Source organism: Tiliqua scincoides, chromosome 11, assembly GCF_035046505.1.
Source record: "Tiliqua scincoides isolate rTilSci1 chromosome 11, rTilSci1.hap2, whole genome shotgun sequence".
Lineage (NCBI taxonomy): Eukaryota > Metazoa > Chordata > Lepidosauria > Squamata > Scincidae > Tiliqua > Tiliqua scincoides.
In genome coordinates, this window is record NC_089831.1 from 25,742,056 (window position 1) to 25,764,958 (window position 22,903).

The 22,903-nt window shown below is 46.3% G+C and overlaps 1 protein-coding gene across 2 annotated transcripts; it reads right to left on the reverse strand.

Annotated features, from left to right (window-relative positions):
- Positions 1 to 923: 923 nt before the first annotated feature.
- Positions 924 to 21,508, reverse strand: DRD2 (dopamine receptor D2). Of its 2 annotated transcripts, XM_066639328.1 has the most exons (7): positions 21,236 to 21,508; positions 13,196 to 13,305; positions 12,556 to 12,692; positions 7,766 to 7,959; positions 6,253 to 6,339; positions 5,467 to 5,800; positions 924 to 1,117 (listed from the first exon to the last, which is right to left on the reverse strand). In XM_066639328.1, the coding sequence occupies exons 1-7, from the start codon at positions 21,506 to 21,508 to the stop codon at positions 924 to 926; spliced, it is 1,329 nt and encodes a 442-aa protein (XP_066495425.1). The 2 variants fall into 2 exon arrangements, with proteins under 2 accessions (XP_066495425.1, XP_066495426.1); XM_066639329.1 differs by lacking the exon at positions 6,253 to 6,339.
- Between the last annotated feature and the right edge of the window lie 1,395 nt (positions 21,509 to 22,903).

The following is a 22,903-nucleotide window of genomic DNA, read 5'->3' on the forward strand; positions in this document are numbered from 1 at the left end:
TACTGGACACTGGAAACAGGAGTGCTGGTGGATGTGCGTGGAGATGGCTGTAGGTTTTGAGTGGCACTGAAAGGTGTCTTTTTATTTACAATGCATGACAAAGATTTTGTATATCTTGTTTATTCATTTTTTATTTCTTTTTTTGGCTTGGGCTTCTACTCAGTTCATTATATTTATTCATATATACAGCGGTGTTAATCTTTCCCATTCGGCCCTGAGTTTCCATTTTCTTCTCCCTTGAACTTATATGACTAGTAAGAAAGTTTAGGCCACTGGAGGCCTTGATGTCTCAAAGCCCTGGCAGTTCCACAGAGACCCAAGTGAGTTGCTGAAATCTGAAGGCAAGGCCACTGCACGTGATTCGGTGATGGGGAAGGCAGCTCCTCTTGCAGAACAGATGGGATGGTGATGTCTTTGGCGAGAAATTTAACCAGGAGTATCGGCAGAAGCTGGTTGGTTACATCGCATTGTTGGACTCCAGTACCCTGCACGTGCTTGATCTCGTCTGATCTCGGAAGCTAAGCAGGGTCAGGCCTGGTTAGTACTTGGATGGGAGACTGCCTGGGAATACCGGGTGCTGTAGGCTTATACCATAGTCTTTCAAGACTGAAGGTTGCCAACCAGACTAAAATAGGTAGGCAATGCACTGGAGATCTTGTTGTTCACAGGCAGGTGTCGTTGTGGGTGCTTTCCTAGTTTGTGTCAGCACAGTGCACAGGTTGAAATGAGCTCTTTCGTTGCCCAAACTCACAAAGTCTAAAGTCATTGCGAGGAAGGGGCAGCCTTTAACCAAGATGGTTGTTGCATCCCAGCTGCAAAAATACCGTGGCGTGGCACTCTTAAGATGATGTGCTGTCTTGTCCAAACACAAGACAAAGTTTCCTCACCGCTCTCCCTCCCCATTTGACGAAGCACTTGGCCAGTTAGCAGTGCAGGATCTTCATGAAAGCCTTCCGGAACTCAATGTTGAAGGTGGTGTAGATGATGGGGTTGACGGCGCTGTTGACGTACCCGAGCCACGTGAAGGCATTGTACATGGCTTGTGGTATGTCGCAGTCACAGTGCATGTTCAGGATGTGGGTAATGAAGAAGGGGAGCCAGCAGATAATGAAGACACCTGCAGGGATCACAGGAAGGGAGACAAGTTAGCACTGCAGTCATTGAAGCATCACCAGTAGCGTAGCCGGGGGGGGCAAAACAGTCAGTACCGCAGGAGCCGCAATGCACCATGTAAGCGGACCCTCCCACTTGCTCTCAGAGTCATTCCAGGCAGCAACAGAAATGTGCAGATGTTCTCCTGCGCGTTGACATCACTGGCCAGAATGGCTCCGACAGCAAGTGGAGGGGCTGCTTCTTTGGTGCGCTGCAGCACCTGTGGTGCTAGTGGCATAGCTGGAGGGAGTGCGAAGCACTATGTTGCGCAGGGAGCCTCATCACGCCATGCAAGCAGCCCCTCCCCTTCAGAGCCATTCTGGATCGCTGCTTCTGATGTTGTGTTGCTCTCCTGGATTGCTCTGCAGAAGGCATGATGTGGGGCCTGGTCATCTGTAGAAGAGATGTACCCAAGAATGGGAGTGCCCCTGTTCTGGGCAGTGGTACAGTCCTCACATAATATTTCCACATATAGGTCTGCTTGTTCGCGAGATCCCTTCCAAAGGCCAGTTTGAGAATGCAAAATATTATTTCAGAAGCAGTGTCTGAAAAGGATCTTCTTCCCTGTGACTGGAGGACAGACAAGATTCCTGTTTGCTGGTGGTCATTCCTGAGGTGAGCCCCGGTCCTGGAAACCCTTTTCTCTCTGTGTGGTTTCTGTATCTTTCTCAGGGCTGAACCACGAAGCCCACAAGGGTTTTATTATTTCCATCCTTTATTTCCATTATAGCTTTGACTTCAAGCAAATGTTTCTTTCTTTCTCTAATACGCACGTGCAAGCTCAAATTTTTCCATGTGTTATAACTCAGTCCTCCTTAATCAAAATCTTAATGGATTGTGTAGACACCATTTAACTTTTCTAATTACAATATTATCTTTTGGTCTTTAATAAGAATATTGTTTGCACAAAAATGGAAATCTATAGAGGTGTCAACTAAAGAAGATTTAATAGATAAAATTTATGAAGTAGCAGAAATGGAAGTTTTAACAGAAAGAATGAAAGAGAGAGATTTAGATAAAATAAGAAAATATTGGAAGTTTTTTTATGACTGGGTAGATAAATTTAGTTAGATAAAATTGCGTGTTTCGTAAAAATCAATTTTTTATATTGATAAATATGCGAAGCTTTGTATTGATGATTATTGTGTTTTTTCTGTGTTAACTGAATGAAGTATGTTGGAATATATATATATAATATATAATATGTAATATATGTACTTTGTACCTTTGTATTGATGATTATTGTGTTTTTTCTGTGTTAACTGAATGAAGTATGTTGGAATATATATATATAATATATAATATGTAATATATGTACTTTGTACCTTTGTATTGATGATTATTGTGTTTTTTCTGTGTTAACTGAATGATGTATGTTGGAATATATATATATATATATATATATATATATATATATATATATATATATATATAAAATATGTATATAATATGTAAAATATATATATATATAAATTACAATATTATCTATTTCTAGAGGTCTGCATTATTTTAATAACCACTAATGGCTTTTAAAAACTGGAGTATTTGGGCTATAAATAATGGAAAAATTGCCAGCCAATAGCTATTTGGCTCCTCGCTTTCTAAAACCAATACACTTGCAGCCATTCCCTGTCTGGTTGTGTCGGAGGGAGAGATGAGCCAGTGTGACCCCCTCCTTGGCTCGGCTGAGACTAACCCTCATTAGATCTTTCCTTCCCAGAACTGTCCCCACTTTCACCCATTCCACCTGATCTGCATCTGGTGAAGTGGCTTTTAGGCCACAAAAGCTTCTACTGAAATAAACTGGTTGGTCTTGAAGATGCCGAAAGGCTCTGTTTTGTCTGCAACAGACAAACACAGATGAACACACTATCCCTCTGGAAGTTGTCACCTGGTCCTTAGGTTGCTTTGTTACGCAACAGTGTGAACAAATTGGTGCTTGAATTTGCCTCTTTCCCTGTTCCTTTTTGCTTTTGCATCGGCTCAAGGCATTATTTAAAACTGTAAACCGCTTGGGTGCTTTGGCAGGAAGGTGGTATACTGTTAGATATACATTAGAAACACACGCATTAGATAAAATACCATCTTAAATAGACAGGTGAAACAAGATCACAATGTTATATTCTCACATCCAAAGAACTGGCCCTGATAGAGAGCCTGGGTGGTAAAGTGCTTAGGGAGGTGGACTTGGAAGACCCAGGTTCAAATCCCCCCTCAGGTATGAAGCTTCCTGGGTGACATTGGGCCAGTCACTTTCTCTCAGCTTCACCTACCTCACAGGGTTGTTGTGAGGACAAAAGGAGGGGAGCAGCTGTGTACACTGCCCTGAGCTCTTTGAAGGAAGGGCAGTATAAAAATGTGAAAAATATGGGAACAGATAAAATACAAGATATACTCTAAATTACCCAGATGGATAAAACCGCTTGAAATAGCAACTAATTCGAACTGGATTAAAAAAGACCAAAATAAATCATACAGTGATCTGCTGAATATTAAAGTAGAGATCCTAAGTAAGCCTGAGTTAGAAGAGAAAGGAATAAAACTGGACTGGTGGAATGAAATGCAAATAAGAACAAGTTTACGAGAAGACCAAAAAATAGGTTTTTATGAAGAAGATATTTGATAAAATATTTTTTATTGATGAGGGGAAGTATATTAAAAAAAAATGTACAATTTTCTCCTTGAGATAAGAATGGAGGATGAGACAGTTAAAGATGCAATGGTGCACTGGGCAATAATTTTTTGATATAATATATTGATGGATGACTGGAAGCAAATTTGGAATGTAAATATTAAGATAACTAAAGCAGTGTCTTTTAAAGAGAATTTATATAAAATGTTTTACAGATGGTATCTAACTTCAGAGAAATTAGCAAAAATGTATTCTGGGTCATCAAATAAGTGTTGGAAATGTAAAGAGGTTGAAGGAACCTTTTATCATATGTGGTGGACATGTGTAAAAGCAAAGAAATACTGGAAAATGATACATAAATTGTTGCAAGAGATATTGAATTGTGTATTACCATTCAAACCAGAAATATTCCTCCTAAATGTGACATCAGAAATTAAAGACCAATGTAAGAAATACCTTATTGTACATATTGCTACAGCGGCAAGAATATTGTTTGCGCAAAGATGGAAATCTACAGACTTGCCAACTAGAGAAAATTTAATAGACAAAATGTATGAAATAACAGAAATGGAAGTTTTAACAGAAAGAATGAAAGAGAGAGATTTAGATAGAGTGAGAAAATATTGGAAGCCCTTTTATGACTGGATAGATAATTTTAGTTAAACAATATTGAGTATTTCGATAAATCTAAATTTTTATACTGATAAATATGATCACCCCTGCTAACTGGTTAAGAGGCACTTTTTTAAGTGGGTGCTCCTCTTATTTAGCAGGGGGAGAGTAACTGGCCCACCTCACCCCAGCAGTATCTTTTCTAGTGGCTGATTGCTGGTGTTGCATCTTTTTAGATTGTGAGCCCTTTGGGGACAGGGAGCACTTAGATATTTGTTTTTCTCTGTAAACCGCTTTGTGAACTTTTTGCTGAAAAGCAGTATATAAATACTGTTGTTGTTGTTGTTGATAAGATGGCTTTTGTATTGATGATTATTGCATTTTTTTCAGTCGTTTTGATTGCCTTTTTTTTTTTTTTTGAATGATGCATGTTGTAATCTAGGGCCAATACCTTCATGTGTAACCTGTGTAGTACCAGCCCTAAGTATAACCCATTTTCCTTACCTGTCTCGATAATAAATAAATAAAATATATTTTTTTTAAAAAGTGGAAAAATAAATGAATAAATAATTCCCAGTCTGCTCATCAAGAAGTACTATAGAAGCATTTTCTGGAGCAGCTGGGAAATTTCTGCAAACCTCTAGAGCAGGGGGGTCCAAAGTTTTTGACAGGAGGGCCACATTGTCTCTCTGACACTGTGTCGGGGGCCGGGGAAAAAAAGAATTAATTTACATTTCAAATTTGAATAAATTTACATACGTTTAAAAGGCCTTGCACAAAGCAAGGCTGGCTTTTCCTTTGCTGCCGCTGCTGCATCACAGACATGAAACAGCAAGCAGTGGAGGGAGCCCTCATCCCACAGCTCATGCGAGAGGTCAAACAGTTGCCCTCACGCTGAGAGCAGTTCCATCGGGCCAGTGTGGGCTCCAACAAATCACTGGAGGTCCAGAGGCTCATTGGAGACTGGGAGCTCCCTGAGGGTCGCATTGAGAAGCCTCGAGGGCCGCAAGTGGCCCCAGGGCCGGGATTTGGGCACCCCTGCTCTAGATGGAGCTAAAGCAGACCCTTACCCAGCACAATGGCCAACATCTGAGTGGCTTTCTTTTCCTTTTGCTGTGAAAATTTCCTTCTGCTCATGGTCTTGAGGGAAGTCCTGGTCTTGCCATTGGGCATAGACTGGATCTCAAAGACCTTGACTGTTTTGGGGTTGTCTGTCGTGTGCCCGTTTTTCTCCACTTTCGTTGGGCTGTCTGCAAGAGTTTCCAGGTTTGAGTTGGCACACTGGTTAGAAGTGGCTGGCAGGACCAACTTGGTCTTGCTTGGCACAGGTGGCTTGTCTTTGGTCTTCTCTGGTGGGCTGGTACTCGTTGCCATCTCGGTCTCTTCTATGTGATTCACTGCCTCCTGGACAAGAAACAGAGACACCCCCCCTTTTTTTAAAGCAGACAAAATAAATATTGTATGAGCCAAAGGGGAACTGTTTAAACTACCTAATCTGAAGAGAAATGTGGGGAAGAAAGAATTAACCTCAAATGGTTGAAGGAACAATTGCAAATTCACATCATAAGGAAACTAAGAGAACACAGAACTAAGTAGGTGCAGATATAGAGTTTGGAGGCACTGGTTGAGCCCAATGGTGAGCTTGCTGGGGGCCTCTAAGACACGTGTGAACACTGCCATCAAGTTCTTACTAACCTTGAGAGCCCTGGAACTAATATTTTTGGAAAGGGGTGGGGAAAAAAATCCCATTGAGCAACTTGAAACGTTTCTCCAACTTCCCCAAATAGCTTCAAGCTCTCAGGATTCTGCTCCCTACAGCGCAGAGGAAGACCACCGTACAAGATGATGACACTCACCACTTTCCGTTTATGCACTGAGAAGTTCCCATTGGTCTTTGCAATGAGAGTGCACAGCCTGATGTCTTCTGGATGGGCGCATTTGTCCTGTGGGTGAGGTAGGGAGGAGGTAAGAAGGGAAGCACAAGTCATATCAAAAGGCAGAAACATGGAGCTAATGAGAAGGACAAAGACCAAAATAGGACCTGGGGCAGACCCACAAGGCCAGCTGCAGCCAAGGCTATGCCTGCTGGATTATGCTGAAAATAGCCTTGTAGAGGTTGTATCTTGTCTTGGGTGAAGCAGACAGGGGTGAACAATGCTCCAGGATTTGTATTTGGTACTATGCCCCGCTTGACCAGGGGTGTCCAAAGTTTTTGGCAGGAGGGCCATATCATCTCTCTGACACTGTGTTGGGGGCTGGGGGAAAAAAGAATTAATTTACATTTAAAATTTGAATAAATTTACAGAAGTTTACATAAATTATTATACTAGAGGTGGAACTTATATGAAGGAATGAAGGTCTTGCAATAGCTCAAGGCCTATAAAAGGCCTGGCACAAAGCAAGGCCAGCCTTTCCTTCACTGCCACTGCTGCATCACAGACGTGAAACAGCAAGCAGTGGAGGGAGCCCTCATCCCACAGCTCATGCGAGAGGTCAAACAGTCGCCCTCACGCCAAAAGCAGTTGTGTTGGGCCAGTGGGGGCTCCAACAAATTTCTGGAGGACCAGAGGCTCATTGGAGACTGGGGGCTCTCTGAGGGTTGCATTGGAAGTCTTCGAGGGCCACAAGTGGCCCCAGGGCCAGGGTTTGGGCACCCCTGCCCTTGACAAAGCATGTGTGAGCTCCTCTGAAACATTTAATTGGGTTTTTTCGATATTTGAACATTTGAAAAACCTCAAGGGGTTTTTTCAAGTGTTGGAGAGGAACATGCTAAAAGCCCTGCTACTGTTTTGGTGCCTCTGCTTTATTTGGATTGACCCCCTCCATCTTCCCAAGCCCCCCCGACCCCCCCCAGTGCCCTTGCCTGGAATAAAGAAGCAGAGGGCATCAGAGTGATCCCTTTGCAGGGAGTCAGAAGTGCAACAGAGGCCTGTTGATGCTGGATTCTGTGCACAGGAGCCAATTATGAATGAACCATCCCCTTATGAATGTCCCAAGCAGGGGTGGGATGTATCCTTGATCCATTCCATGCCACAGACTTTCAAAACATCACCTGTCCACCAGTGTGTGCAAATGCTGCACGATTCAATCACCAAGCCAGTCCTGGAGCAAAGACTGTTCCCCCACCCCACAGAGTTGTGGGTTTGTCAAACACCCCATGCAGGACCCAGCTGTGAAGAGCAAAGAAAGGATACCTCAGAGTGTGGGGGTCAATGCAGAGGGCCAGAGGACCAATCGGCTATCTTGGGTGCATTCATGCTGAGCAGTACAGATTCAGGAAGGAGGAGAAGGGAAATCCTTGGGGAGCAAATAGGATCACGGAGGATAAAGATGGATATGGGGCGGGGGCAGTGCTCAGGTTCCGGTTACCTTCAGCGGTGCCTGCATGTCAGTGTCCAGCCCCGCGTGGGCGATGCGCTTGGTGTTGACCCTCTTCCTGCGTTTCCGCAACACTATATATATCTGCACGTACACCAGCAGGGTGACAATGAAGGGAACGTAGAAGGAGACGATAGAGGAATACACAACAAAGGCAGGATTGGCAATGATACACTCATTCTTCTCTGGAAGACACAAGAGATTGCAGGGGCATTGTCCCAGCCATTAGGAGCTACTGCTAGCCGTGTGCGTGTGTGAGTAGGAGACTACACTCTGTGCAAGGGTGCTGCTCACAGCGGCAACATGGGGATAATTCTACCAGCCATCCTTCCAAGCAACCTGCATCATCTTCCCCAAAGAAGGCTGGCTGTAAGTCTGGGAGAAGCCCCAACTGACCATGGTGAGATCCAGTTTCATACAAAGAGCCCCACTTGGGTATGGCCTTGTCTCAACAGAATTCGGGCACAAGCCTAACCAGGTCTGCTCAGAACTAAGTCCTATTTTGTTCAATTGGGCTTACTCTCAGGAAAGTGTGGTTAGGATTGCAGCCTTCCCCTCCCAACCAGCATTAGCAGGAGCTATTCACCAGAGAGGAGGAGAGTAAACAGAAGACACGTGCGCCTTCTGCAGGAAATTAGGGAGTGCTGCCTTGGAAGTGGAGTGGGAACATAAGAACATAAGAACAGCCCCACTGGATCAGGCCATAGGCCCATCTAGTCCAGCTTCCTGTATCTCACAGCGGCCCACCAAATGCCCCAGGGAGCACACCAGGTAACAAGAGACCTCATCCTGGTGCCCTCCCCTGCATCTGGCATTCTGACATAGCCCATTTCTAAAATCAGGAGGTTGCGCCTACACATCATGGCTTGCACCCCATAATGGATTTTTCCTCCAGAAACTTGTCCAATCCCCTTTTAAAGGCGTCTAGGCTAGACGCCAGCACCACATCCTGTGGCAAGGAGTTCCACAGACTGACCACACGCTGAGTAAAGAAATATTTTCTTTTGTCTGTCCTAACCCACCCAACACTCAATTTTAGTGGATGTCCCCTGGTTCTGGTATTATGTGAGAGTGTAAAGAGCATCTCCCTATCCACTCTGTCCATTCCCTGCATAATTTTGTATGTCTCAATCATGTCCCCCCTCAGGCGTCTCTTTTCTAGGCTGAAGAGGCCCAAACGCCGTAGCCTTTCCTCATAAGGAAGGCGCCCCAGCCCAGTAATCATCTTTGTCGCTCTCTTTTGCACCTTTTCCATTTCCACTATGTCTTTTTTGAAATGCGGCGACCAGAACTGGGCACAATACTCCAGGTGTGGCCTTACCATCGATTTGTACAACGGCATTATAATACTAGCTGTTTTGTTCTCAATACCCTTCCTAATGATCCCAAGCATAGAATTGGCCTTCTTCACTGCCGCCGCACATTGGGTCGACACTTTCATCGACCTGTCCACCACCACCCCAAGATCTCTCTCCTGATCTGTCACAGACAGCTCAGAACCCATCAGCCTATATGTGAAGTTTTGATTTTTTGCCCCAATGTGCAGGACTTTACACTTACTGACATTGAAGCGCATCTGCCATTTTGCTGCCCATTCTGCCAGTCTGGAGAGAGCCTTCTGGAGCTCCTCACAATCACTTCTGGTCTTTACCACTCGGAAAAGTTTGGTGTCGTCTGCAAACTTAGCCACTTCACTGCTCAACCCTGTCTCCAGGTCATTTATGAAGAGGTTGAAAAGCACCGGTCCCAGGACAGATCCTTGGGGCACACTGCTTTTCACCTCTCTCCATTGTGAAAATTGCCCATTGACACCCACTCTCTGCTTCCTGGCCTCCAACCAGTTCTCAATCCACGAGAGGACCTGTCCTCTAATTCCCTGACTGTGGAGTTTTTTCAGTAGCCTTTGGTGAGGGACCGTGTCAAACGCCTTCTGAAAGTCCAGATATATAATGTCCACGGGTTCTCCCGCATCCACATGCCTGTTGACCTTTTCAAAGAATTCTATAAGGTTCGTGAGGCAAGACTTACCCTTACAGAAGCCATGCTGACTCTCCCTCAGCAAGGCCTGTTCGTCTATGTGTTTTGAGATCCTATCTTTGATGAGGCATTCCACCATCTTACCCGGTATGGATGTTAGGCTGACCGGCCTATAGTTTCCCGGGTCCCCCCTCTTTCCCTTTTTAAAAATAGGCGTGACATTTGCTATCCTCCAATCTTCTGGCACCGTGGCCGTTTTGAGGGACAAGTTGCATACCTTAGTCAAGATATCTGCAACTTCATTCTTCAATTCCTTAATAACTCTTGGGTGGATGCCATCAGGGCCCGGTGACTTATTGATCTTTAATTTATCAATGAGGTCTGAAACATCTTCTCTTTTAACCTCTATCTGACTTAACTCCTCGGTCAGGAGGGGCCGTTCGGGCAGCGGTATCTGCCCGAGGTCTTCTGCCGTGAAGACAGATGCAAAGAACTCATTTAATTTCTCTGCCATCTCTAAGTCTCCTTTTATCTCCCCTTTCCCTCCCTCACCATCCAGAGGGCCAACCGCTTCTCTGGCGGGTTTCCTGCTTCTAACATACCGTATTTTTCGCTCTATAAGACGCACTTTTTCCCCTCCAAAATGTGGGGGGGAAAGTGTGTGCGTCTTATGGAGCGAATACTGAAAAAAAAACAAAAAAAACTCCGCCCCCGGCCCCGCCCCCTGCCCGCTCTGCTCGGCTCCGCTTCCCAGGAAAGCGTGGATGGGGTGGCAGTCTTGCTGAGCAAGCCCGAGTGTCTACTCAGAAGTAAGTCTCAGAGTCACTGGGGCTCACTCCCAGGAAAGCGGGGGTGGGTGGGTGGGATGGCAGGCTCGCTGCGAAAGCCCATGTGTCTACTCAGAAGTAAGTCTCAAAGTCACTGGGACTCACTCCCAGGAAGCGGGGGTGGGGTGGCAGTCTTGCTAAGCAAGCCCCTAGAGCAGGGGTGCTCATTATGTCGATCCTCAAGCTACCAGTCCATCTCCAGGCGAAATGAGTCAATCGCGGGCTTCTCTCCTGTCCACGCATCCCTAGGAGTGAGCCCCTGGCAGGCTTGTGAGCCCAGGGAGCGAGCCTAGGGAGTGAGTCCAGGGAGCCCAGGGACTGAGACGGGCTCCTCCCTGGGAGAGGAGGCGCTGGCAGGCTTTTCTCCCGTCCACTCATCCCTGGGAGTGAGCCCCATTGGCTCTACTGGGGCTGACTTACCTTTCCCCTGCTTTTGCACTGCTATGTATGGAGATCTGCGCCCCCCCACTTCCATCTGTTGGTTCTGTGTGCAAGGGGTTTTGCACTGGTCTTGCTGTGATGCCTATACAGAGATCTTACCTCCCCCACGCTTTTCCCCTGCTTTTGCACTGCTATGTATGGAGATCTGCACCCCCCCCCCACTTCCATCTGTTGGTTCTGTGTGCAAGGGGTTTTGCACTGGTCTTGCTGTGATGCCTATACAGAAATCTTACCTCCCCCACGCTTTTCCCCTGCTTTTGCACTGCTATGTATGGAGATCTGCGCCCTCCCCACTTCCATCTGTTGGTTCTGTGTGCAAGGGGTTTTGCAATGGTCTTGCTGTGATGCCTATTCAAAGATCTTACCTCCCCCACACCTTTCCCCTGTTTTTGCACTGGTCTGTATAGAGATCTGCTCCCCCCCCCCTTATATTGGAATCCAGGAAGATCTGATGAGGAGGTAGATGTGGTGTCAGCAGTGGCCCCTTTAAGGGTAAGGCCTGGGCATCCAGCAGAGAGTGCTGCACAGCTGCAGCCACTGGAAGGCAATAGGGCCCTCAGGGATATAAGGAGTACCAGAGGCAGAAAGGGTTTGTGGGTTTTGAAGGAGTGCAGGTTGGAGGTAGGGGAGGAGACTGACTGGGTTTATTGAATTTGGAATCTGACTGTGGATTGTGACTGGACTTGGATACCCTGATGGATTTGACTGACCTACCTGGAACCTGACCTTGGACTGTAATTTGGCTTATTGGCTCTGGACTCTGATTTGGTAACTCTGAATGATGGGACTGATTTACTTGGCATCTGTGGACTGGAACTGGACTCATTTTTGCTTGCTGCACTGGTGAGTTGCACAAGGGGGACTGATCAGCCTTAAGCGGGCACGAGGCCCAGTGGTTTGGAATTTGGCAGAACATCATTGTAGCAGAAAGATAATGTGATCCCCTATTTGTGTGCACCTGCTTTTGTGAGCTTCATAAATTCTGACTCTAGCAATGATGAGTTCTTGGTGTTTCCAGAAAACTAGAGTGCTCAAACCTTTAAGTCTCTCCATTTGTTAATGACAGTGATAATGGTTCTTAATGCCAGTGTTGACTGCTGTTCACTTTACATGGTTCAAATGTTATTCTGTTATAGTTTATTAAATATTTTATTACACTATTTGGTTCAGAATATTTTTTTCCTTGTTTTTCTCCTCTAAAAACTAGGTGCGTCTTATGGTCAGGTGCGTCTTATGGAGCGAAAAATACGGTATTTGAAGAAGCTTTTATTATTCCCCTTTATGTTGTTGGCCATGGGTTCCTCATAGTCTCGCTTGGCCTCCAGTATCACCTTCTTACATTTCTTTTGCCACATTTTTGTGTGCGGTTGCTGCAAGGAAAGTCCACCTACTTTTGTGTGTGTCTTCCTAGACAGTGCCTATTTTGTGTGTCAAGGAGGGGAAGCTGCTGTGATGTACAGGAAAGGCAGGGTAAGTGAGTTCAGCTTATATCCCTAACTATTTTAATCACCCACCACTGTACTTTATTCCTCTTACCTGTGTTGTTCAGCCCCAACAGCAGAGGACAGGAGATGGCAAAGGACAGGACCCAGACCACAGCGATCATGACAGTGACCCTGCGCTTGGAACTGTAGCGGGTGTTATAGAGCATCGGCATGGCCACAGCGGTGTACCTGTTGGTCGGGAGACAAACAGTCAGCACAACTTGGGCACCCATGTGTGCTGTCACAAAGCAAGCAAGAGAGAGTGTGGAGACAAGTCCAGAACTGGTACCAAGTAATAACTTTCTAACTGCTTTCTAATGCAGAGTCAGGTCCTTGGCAGATCTAGCGCTGGCATGTAATTAATCTGTGGAACTCCTTGCCACAGGGTGTGGTGAAGGCACCTGGCCTAGGTGCCTATAAAAGGGTATTGGACAGATTGGGGGGGGGGGTCCATTACAGGTTAGGAGCCGGGATGGGAATATGCATCAGCTTGGTTCTAGAATGACAGATACAGGACAGTGGCAGCAGGATGCCTTGCCTGGAGAAGCAAGAACTGAACCTAGAGCTTTCCGACTGCAAAGCAAGTGTCCTTTCGACCAGACAGTGACTCTTTCCAGCTGCTTTTTTGCGAGTGGGATTCCCTACAGCTCATGAGGCTCTGGCCAGGTGGAACTTGCAGAAGGGCACCTTACCTGTCAATGCTGATGGCACACAGGTTGAGGATGCTGGCTGTGCACATCATCACATCCAGAGTGACAAAGATATCGCAGTGGATGCGACTGAATCGCCACTCGCCAACCACCTAAGCGGAGTGAGAGGAACACAAGAAGAACCATCAGCGTCCTGCACCAGGAAGTCAAAGCCTCTGTACGAACAACAGGTATGCAACATTCAACAAGTGGAGAAACACATAGATGTGGTAGAGATGCTGGGGGTGAGAGGGAGCACCCACCACATCGGAGCCACACTGGCTGTCTACTAGAAAGGATAATCACAGCGCAGGTGAATAATTGGAGACTTCACAGCCCTAAACAGTGGCCAGAGAAGTAGCCCTCATGGGTTTCCTTTTGGGGAAAGTGCAGCCACCAATAAGAAGGAAAGTCAAGACAAGACATTCACTTAGGATAGGTCTATTGACAGTGGTAGATTCTCCTGGGTGGGTGGAAGCTCCATGGCCCCAGATCCCAGTTCCTGGGGGTGAACAGCAGTTGAGTCAAGAAGGGAAAATGTCCCTCTCCTGCGACTGGATATGCTGTGCCTCCCCAGCTGTTGAACAGGAGAAAACTGGGGGTGTGTGTGACCTTAGGCTGCATGTTTCAGCCCATTCTGATTCAACCCATACAATTCACAGGGTTGAAGAAGCTAAGCAGGGGCAGGCCTGGTTAGTACTTGGATGGGAGACTGCCAGGGAATACCAGGTGGTGTAGGCTTATTCCATAGTCTTTTGAGACTGAAGGTTGCCAACCAATTTAGTGAGGACAAACAGAGGGGGAGGAGACACGAGTGCCACCCTGGCTTCCTTGTGAGAGGTGGGAGATCAAGGTGGAAATGAAATAAAAAAACTCTGAAATCACACACTCCAAGGGTGTCAGGCTCTGACCAAGTCTTACAAGTAGCACCTGCAAAGGGAAGGTGATTAGCTGCAGTCCATCCCAGGGGACACATATGAAGAATCCAAAACCAGCAGATTCTGTTATGGAAATGAAGTGAACTTTTGCAAAGCTGCTTGACTTGCATTGGTTTTGTGGTCAGCATCTGGCTTTCCTCGGCATGCTACTAAATTCCTTAAAAAGGGGGGGGAAAGGCCTACACAGGCACATCTGCCTGTCCTGACTGTGCAAATCACACCTTTGAGCGGGTGCTTCCAGATGCTGCTTGCACAATGTCATCGGCAACAGCTGAGCTGATCTGAAAGGGGAAAAATGGAGGCGTGTCCAGAGCCATCAGCCCGGATCCCATCAGCCCGGGAGACTTTGGAATCAGAGGCTGCTGTCCTGAATCGGCATCCAGCAAGCTGTCAACAGCCTCACCCGCCAGCCCTCCCTGACCTCTGCAGTTCTTGGCATCTGCACCGATTTTTCTCGGCTTCACTGGCTTCATGGGAAAGGACGGGGAACTTCGGAAGAGATTAGCGGACAAACGAGCGACGCGCTACACGTGGCGCTGGTGGAAAATGCGCAGCCAGCCTTCTTTGTGATGGCTGCCGAATGCAGCTTGAGAACAGGAGGAAAGCCCTGCTCCAAGTCCAGCTGTTCCACCAGCACCCCCCCTTTCCCCCAACAGTGGCTGGTTGTTGATCCTCCTGCACATGGTATTTTCTATCTGCTGACCTTACAGTGCAGGGGTAGCCAAACCTGCTTAATGTAAGAGCCACATATGATAAACTTCAGATCTTTGAGAGCCCCAATATTTAAGAAGCATTTAAATTCTTACATATATTTAATCACCACAAGCATTAAACTTATGTTTTAATCCAGTTGACTATACCCAGTAAATAATTATTATTGTTGGCAAGCTTCAGTCTCGAAAGACTCTGGTATCGCGCTCTGAATGGTGGTTCTGGAACAGCATCTAGTGTGGCTGAAAAGGCCGATTTGGGAGTGACAATCCCTTCCACACTGGGAGCAAGTGCAGTCTGTCCCTGGTCTGTCTCCCTGGCTGTGGGCCTTCCTTCTTTGCCTCTTTGCCTCAGACTGTTGGCCACGTGTCTCTTCAAACTGGGAAAGGCCATGCTGCACAGCCTGCCTCCAAGCGGGCTGCACAGAGGCCAGGGTTTCCCACCTGTTGAGGTCCATCCCTAAGGCCTTCAGATCCCTCTTGCAGATGTCCTTGTATCGCAGCTGTGGTCTACCTGTAGGGTGCTTTCCTTGCACGAGTTCTCCATGAAAATTTCTTATTTGCCTTTTATATTAATTGTGATGCAAAAAGGAGCTCAGTCAACATATTTCCAAGTGCCGCACAATATATGCCAAAGAGCCATGGTTTGGCCACATTTATTATACTGAGTCATCATCTAATGGTATGAGATGGGGGTTCTTTCCCGGCCCTACCTGGAGATCTCGCAGGGGCTGAACCTGCTTTTATAAGTCTTTCTGCATGCAAAGCCCACAGTCTGTGCTAAACTCCCCTGCAAACGGTCCCCTGAAATACGTAACAAATTTACATATTTAATTACAATAAAATATGCAATTAAAACACAATCAGCAAAGCTTCCGTTTAGCTCTTTTAGCTAACGCCTTGCTTGTCAGCCTAAAACAAATTCTGAAGGGCCCAGAAGCATGAGATGGGCTTTTGTAGTAGGGTCCTATCAGCCCCAGTCAGTTCAGGGTCCTGGACATGAACAAGGCATCAGAGATGTTCGACTCATCACCCAACAACACTCAGAGCACCCAGCAACTAACAGGTACTTCCAAGGTGGAATTCCCAATTCAGGACATACAAAACTGATGCAAGCGTTGCTCGGGCACATGGGCATTTAAAAAAAAAATGTATTAAAATTGTTTATTATTATTAAATAATGATGATGATAATTATATAATACTTTTGGGGGGCACTATTATATACTGCTCAGTAAAAATCCACAGTGGTTTTATGTGGCAAAATAAATATACCACAATGGGGCATGTTTTTATTATTACCTGGAAAGAATTTGGTCACAGACTGATGGTTTGGTGGAGTTGCCCAGGGTTGCCCCAGCAGCACAGGTGCCCTCAGGAGTAAGGGTCTCCTTGGGAGAAAGGGGCTCCTTGGTAGTAGGTGATAGGTATTACCAGGATTCAGCCCTGAGGTAGGAAGTAGGACCTGAATGCTCTCACCACCTGTGGCCTATGACAGGGCTGGAAGGGGTGGAGCCCTCAGGGCAGGCTGCTGGGTTCATAAGGAGCCCAGCAGTCTGAGGGGAAGGTTCTTGCTGGGGCTCCAGCTCCCGGGGAATGGCTGGAGGGAGCCTTGGTGAACCTTTTGCCTGAGCCTCAACTTGAAGGAGCTGGAGTTGCCTAAGTCAGGGGAGGGGCCTCCATCCCTACAGGGGCAATTCCTGCCACCAGTCCCTGGGGGGAAGAACAGCCCTACCACTTGGTCCAGCAGCAGGGCGCCCTAGCAGACACTGGGAGCAAGAGGCACTCTGGCTGAGGCTACAGGACCACTCCAGAAGAACCTAGCTGCAGGGCTGGAGGGGCAGGGCACTAGGATACTGGACCAGCCCACCTTCCTCCTGCCAACCTCCAATAGGACCAAGGGCCTGAGCCACACCATCCACACCTGGGGTGGCGTGACCGCAGCTTCTACTGACCCACGCCTTTTCAGCCTTCAGAACCCCCTCATATCTCAGACTGATACCTTGGCTGGCAGATTTGGATGGCCTTCTGGACTGTGAACAAAACCTGCTCAGGGCCCAGTGATGTAACTGGGTCCAAATGAATGCGAAATACTTGACCAAAATAAATCACCTTTGCCAGTACCATCAGCGCTCCCAGTGGTTCTTCTCAAGACAGGGTAAGTCTTCTTCCAGTCATACCTTCTTGCAGCTGCCCTTGCCACCCCAGGGGGAGTGGCAAAGGCCAGCTATGGACGTACAGATGGATACAAATTGAAAAGCTGGAAGAGCGTTTAGTATGGGGGACAATTTGGTTTGTGCAGAGCTTTGTTATTAGACATTCATTTGTGTCTTTTTGTTTGACTTTTTGTTTTGGTATTGATTTGTTTTGTGTGTCTTGGAAAATCTATCTAGAAATTGTTCAAAAAACATCTATCTCAATTAAACCAGAGCCAATCAAAATCATCTGAAAGCAGCACAATTAAAAGATAACCAGGCACAATCAATCATCATTTCTCACTTGATGATGTTTTTCTTGGCAGTGATGAACAGATTTGGAAATGGGGTGAGGAGTGACTTGTGATAGCTCAGACCTGTGGGCTTGTCTACTTACTTTGGAGAAGGACTACTTGAGCTTACCGGGAAGTCTGGAAGCAGATTGCATTCATTTTTGTTCCAGATTTGTTTCTAGCAGGGAAATAAGCTTGTAAAACAATAGACAATGGGTATGCTTCCTGGAAGGCTTGTTACTGAGTTGAATTTGATCAAACCATGAATTTAATCAGGCTCTTGGTGATGTGGTTGCCTCATGTCCACCAGCAAAATCCTGCTGATGAATCAACAGAGGCAGGAATTGGTGAATGTGTGTGTGTGTGGCACATGTGACGTGACAGGTCTTTCTCAGCCAGGCAGTTGCAAATGGGGGGCGTTAAGAAAGTGGCAAGACCAAAATTTAGTGCTATGTTCTGGGGGGGGGGGGGGGGAGAGAAACCTTTTCTGGTTCAGGGAAAACAGACAGTGACACAGACTCTTGACCAGAAGGAAGGACTTACAGTCAGAACTGGAGAGCCAAGTGACACTGGATAGAGGGGAAGGGACTCATGCTTGCATTCCTTTTGGGAGTCCCTTCTTTGCATTCTCCCTTCACATTTCTTGGTCATGGCACCCCATATCTGGGATGCCCTTCCCAGAGAGTCACTTGACACCAAACTCCAGGCAAAGACCTGCTCATTTGCTCCAGCATTTCCATGCACTGGTTTTAATTGCAGCGTATTTTGCCCTTCCGCTGGTGCGCCTGAATTTTATTAAGCTTCTGCAGTTTCTGCTGTGGGATTGGTGATAATGATAATCCTTCAGAATAAGTCTGATTTTAATGTTTTCATGGCCGTTTTTTTAAGTTACTCCAAGAGCTTTCTAGAGAGAGAGTGACCTGCACATTTGAAGCAAAGGAAAAGAAAGCAGTGGTCCTAGCACTGGCACCTACTTTTCAGAATGACAGTCTGTTGGGACCTGTCAGAAGTGATGTCATTCACCTGGAAGTGATGTCATGGCCAGAAGTGACACCATTAATTAGGCTTCAAACCTAAGCCGCAATCAGCCAAAGGTCCCATTATACAGCATGGTCTTGCTGTTATTTTGCATAGCTCAGAATTGAAACATTCCAGCTTGAAAGTCAAGGCAGAAAGCAGTCTTGGATCCTTCTCCAACCACACAGCCCTACCCCCTTCCCATCCATTCAGGGTAAAGCACCAGGACTCCACCCCACTGGGAGCCCTCCCTCCCCAGCAGGCCTGTGACCTGTATTTTCAGCTTTGTATTTTCAATGGTGGCTGAGCTGGGCGGTACGTGACCCACTTGAATTGGCTTACAACCCACCTAGTGGTCCTGAAACCACAGTTTGAGAAACACTGTTCTAAAGGGGCAGTCAGTTTCAAGTCGAGGCAGTGGTTTTATTTTATTTATTTATATATTTATGGTTATTGGAAAGCACTGGAACTGTTTTTCTAAGGCTCCAAGGACTGCTATCAGTAAAGTGATATATGGATCTCAATGAATATGCAAGCCAGTGTGAATTGGTTCAATTGTGTTGGGGAAGTTGTGTTGGAATCCCTGTATCCAGCATCAGTTGAGTGCTATTGGCAACCCCCCCCCCCCGTTCATAAATGATTTACAACCACTGTTCCGTGACACAGTGTTGTGATGCAAAGGGGTCCACAGTTGTGCTGTGAGAGGGTCATTTAGTTGTAGGGCCGTTGGGGAAATTTGAGGGAGTTTGTTACTTCTGTATCTTAATACTTGTTTTTTAAATAAGATATCCTGAAGAACGGATGGTGTGCTTTGACTGTTTTAGCGCCTTGTCAGTGTGCCGTGGAGATGAGAGAGGCTGAAAATTGCTGAGCTTAGCAGGAGCTGATCAAAAATAAAACTCCCTGCTGAGAGACACAGATCTGTGAGAGTTTCCAGCAGGTTCCCTCCTTCCCCTGTCCCCCCCATAGCGCTAGCTCCAATTTCTAAATAAGTGAGGTCATATAAATAAGTAACCATAATTGTTTATAAATAAATAAGCAAAGTGACTGCTGAAAATGTCCTTTCATTTCACCATCGTGGGCTGGGGGTGAGAGGTTGGGAAAGAAGAAAACAGAATCCAACACACATGCACAGAATGAAACCAGTAGCACCATCAATGCTGCCTGGCACATGCGTCATTATGAGAGTGGCAGCAACCTGCCTCTTGCAGAGTCAGAGCATTGTCAGGTTAGCTCAGAGTTCTGGACTCTGATTGGCAGTGGTTTCCAGCCCTGATGCCTGAGATCTGTAAACTGTTAATGCCAAGGATGCAGGGACATGCAATGGGTGGGGAGGCAGGTGAGGCAGAACCTCCCCATTGGAGTTCTTCAAGAAGCTCTCAAGCACTCTCAGCCCATGTGCTCCCCTCCTCTGTTGGGGAGGCTCTGCCTCACCTGCCTCCCCACCCACCACACACCCCTGCTAAGCTGGGACCTGGTTGGGATCTGACCTCTACCGTGGTTCTGTATAAACTGCCTTCATTCCGAGTGAGACCACTGGTCCATCCAGCCCATCACTGTCTAAGTGGCAGCAACCTTCTGGGGTCTTTTCCATCACAGACTACCAAATTACCTACTGGAAGACTGAGCCTGAGACCTTCTGTATGCAAAGCCCATAATTTATACTGGCTGACAACTCTGCAAGACAGAGATCTTCCTTCATCTCTGCTATCTGAAAACTGTCTAACTAGAGATTCTGGGAATTGACCTCTCAAAGAGGACAGGTACCTGCCCCAAGAGGCTTACAATCTTAAATTCAACACAAGGCAGGGAAATGAGAGCTGAATAGGTAAATAAGCAGCATAGAAAAGCATTTGTATTTGCAGTCATGGGGGCATTATGGACATTTTGTCAAGGAGGTTTGGCCTAGGATGGGTCATCTACAGAAGTCCTCACCTGATATAATACTCCTCCAGTGGTGAGCAAACTCATGTGAACTCATTCTTAATGTCCCTGGGCCACTGCTTTGTGAATCTCAGTGGATTATTATTCATTTATTTAAAAGGTTTCTATACTGCTTTTCTAAAACTCATAGTGGTGTACCACAGAACATAAACATATAAAAGATGAAAACATCTTTTATAGTAAAAAAATTATGACAATTTTTAAAAAAATAACTGCACTAAAGGAGTAGATTAGCATATAACATAGCTGTAAAACAATATAAAAGCAGCATAAAAGTTAAGAAGGGGTCCCTAGGGAGTACCTCCCACCTCAGAAACAGTTGGGTCTTCAAACCCCACTGGAAACCGTATCAAGAGGAGGCTGTCCTCTGATCTACTGCCAGCTGATTCCAAAGGTGTGGCACCCCAACTGAGGAGGCCCTGCGCCTTGCTGCCCTCTCCCTGGCTTCAGATGGCAGTGGTATCCTAAGAAGGTCTCTGATTCAGGGTACATGCAGGATTACGGGCAGGAGGTCTGGTCTAGAGGGTAGAGCCTCCATTTGCCTGAAGATAACATCCACAAGGTCACCAGTTTAAGGCCACCGGCACCATGCGACCTTGAAGCAGCTGACAAGCTGAGCCGAGCTATTCCATCTGCTCTGAGCCTGGGAGGATGGAGGCCAGATCAGAACGAAACATCTGAATTTGTTGTGGCTCTTGAAAGATAGAGCCTTCTTTCAATTGTAAAAATCCCTCTGGGGATTTAAATTAGCCTGCTTATGTAAACCGCCTTGAATAAAGTCTTGAATAAAGACCAAAAAAGGTGGTATATAAATACCTGTATTATTATTATTATTATTATTATTATTACTACTACTACTACATGGGGGAGAGGAGGGGGTCACCATGACACAAAAGTCTCCGAAGGTGGAATTTTCACTCAAGCATCACCAGAACACACCTACCTACCTCCAGGTAGACCACCCACGGCATCACCAGAGTAGCCACGAGAAGGTCTGCTACTGCGAGGCTGACAATCAGGTAGTTGGTAGTGGTCTGGAGGGCCTTCTCCCGCGACACGGCCATGCACACCAGCACATTGCCAAAGACGATGACAAAGATGAGGAGCGTGAGGAGCATGGCATAGTAGTTGTACTGGTGAGGCTTTGGGTCTGGGTTGGAGTCATTGGAGGTTCTGTTGTCGTAGCCGCCATCATACCAGGAGATGTTTGGGAAATCCATGGAGGCGGGCAGGCTGGGGACCTTCCAAGGAAAGGAGAAGACAAAGTGATTGGTAGTGAAGTGGTCACGGGTTGGGACACATTTTCTTATGACTCACAAGGGTCATATTTCAACCCAAAGGCTTCAAAAAGAAGGTCCAGAATGAAAGCTGGGTGACACGTTTGGTTGGTTGGCAACCTTCAGTCTCGAAAGACTATGGTATAAGCCTACAGCACCCGGTATTCCCAGGCGGTCTCCCATCCAAGTCCTAACCAGGCCTGACCCTGCTTAGCTTCCGAGATCATGGTAGAAGCCTACAGCACCCGGTATTCCCGGGCGGTCTCCCATCCAAGTACTAACCAGGCCTGACCCTGCTTAGCTTCCAAGATCAGACGAGATCAGGAGATAGTGTTCAGTATAGGGAGATGGTTGGCAACCTTCAGTCTCGAAAGACTATGGTATAAGCCTACAGCACCCGGTATTCCCAGGCGGTCTCCCATCCAAGTCCTAACCAGGCCTGACCCTGCTTAGCTTCCGAGATCAGGCATGTGCAGGGTAACAGTTGACATGTTTGCTTCTGTGCAAAAACCAATTGCTCCATTCCAACTGTGCAATTTTCTTAGTGGTAAACAGGAAGTTGGTGGTAGCGGGGGGAGGGGCCTGGTGTGCTCCATGGGGTCACAAAGAGTTGGACACGACTTAATGACTGAACAACAAATTTTCTCAGTCTTGCTATGCTCAGGGCCAGCTTTCAGCCTATTGAACCAACTACTCCCAATTAGTCCCCACACATAAGGGGGGCTGCCCCCCTGCTGGGGTAAAAACAAAACATGTAATCAATATTTTTATTAAATCATTTCACAGTCACAAACAAGTGGTTTTCTAATTATTTACTTTTCAAAGGCAATCACATTTTGTTTGTTTAATTGTAGGCTTCCATGCATGCAATTTTATATTAAAATGGGCTTAGATCCGTTTGGTCCATTAACTCACAAGCACATTTTAAATGCGTATTTTGATTGCTTTCCATTCTACCATAAAGATATAGAGTCTATAATAAATAGTATTTATATCTCTAAGATTCTACAGACCTTGGATGTGAACCTGGGGTCCTGCAAAAAACGTTTCCAGTTGGGCCTCGCAGATCCTAAGTGTCATGATTATGTACAGTTTAGGCCTAGTAGCCTGTAGAGCCTGAACCAAAGTAGTAGTAGTAGTAATAATAATCATAATAATAATAATACAGGTATTTCTATACCGCCTTTCTTGGTCCTCAGATTTCTCCTTAGCCTTTATTCAAGGCGGTTTACACAGGCAGGCAAATTAAATCCCCGTAGGGATTTTTACAATTTGAAAGAAGGTTTCTATCTTTCAAGAAACCACAACATTCAAGATGTTTCTTTCTTGATCTGGACG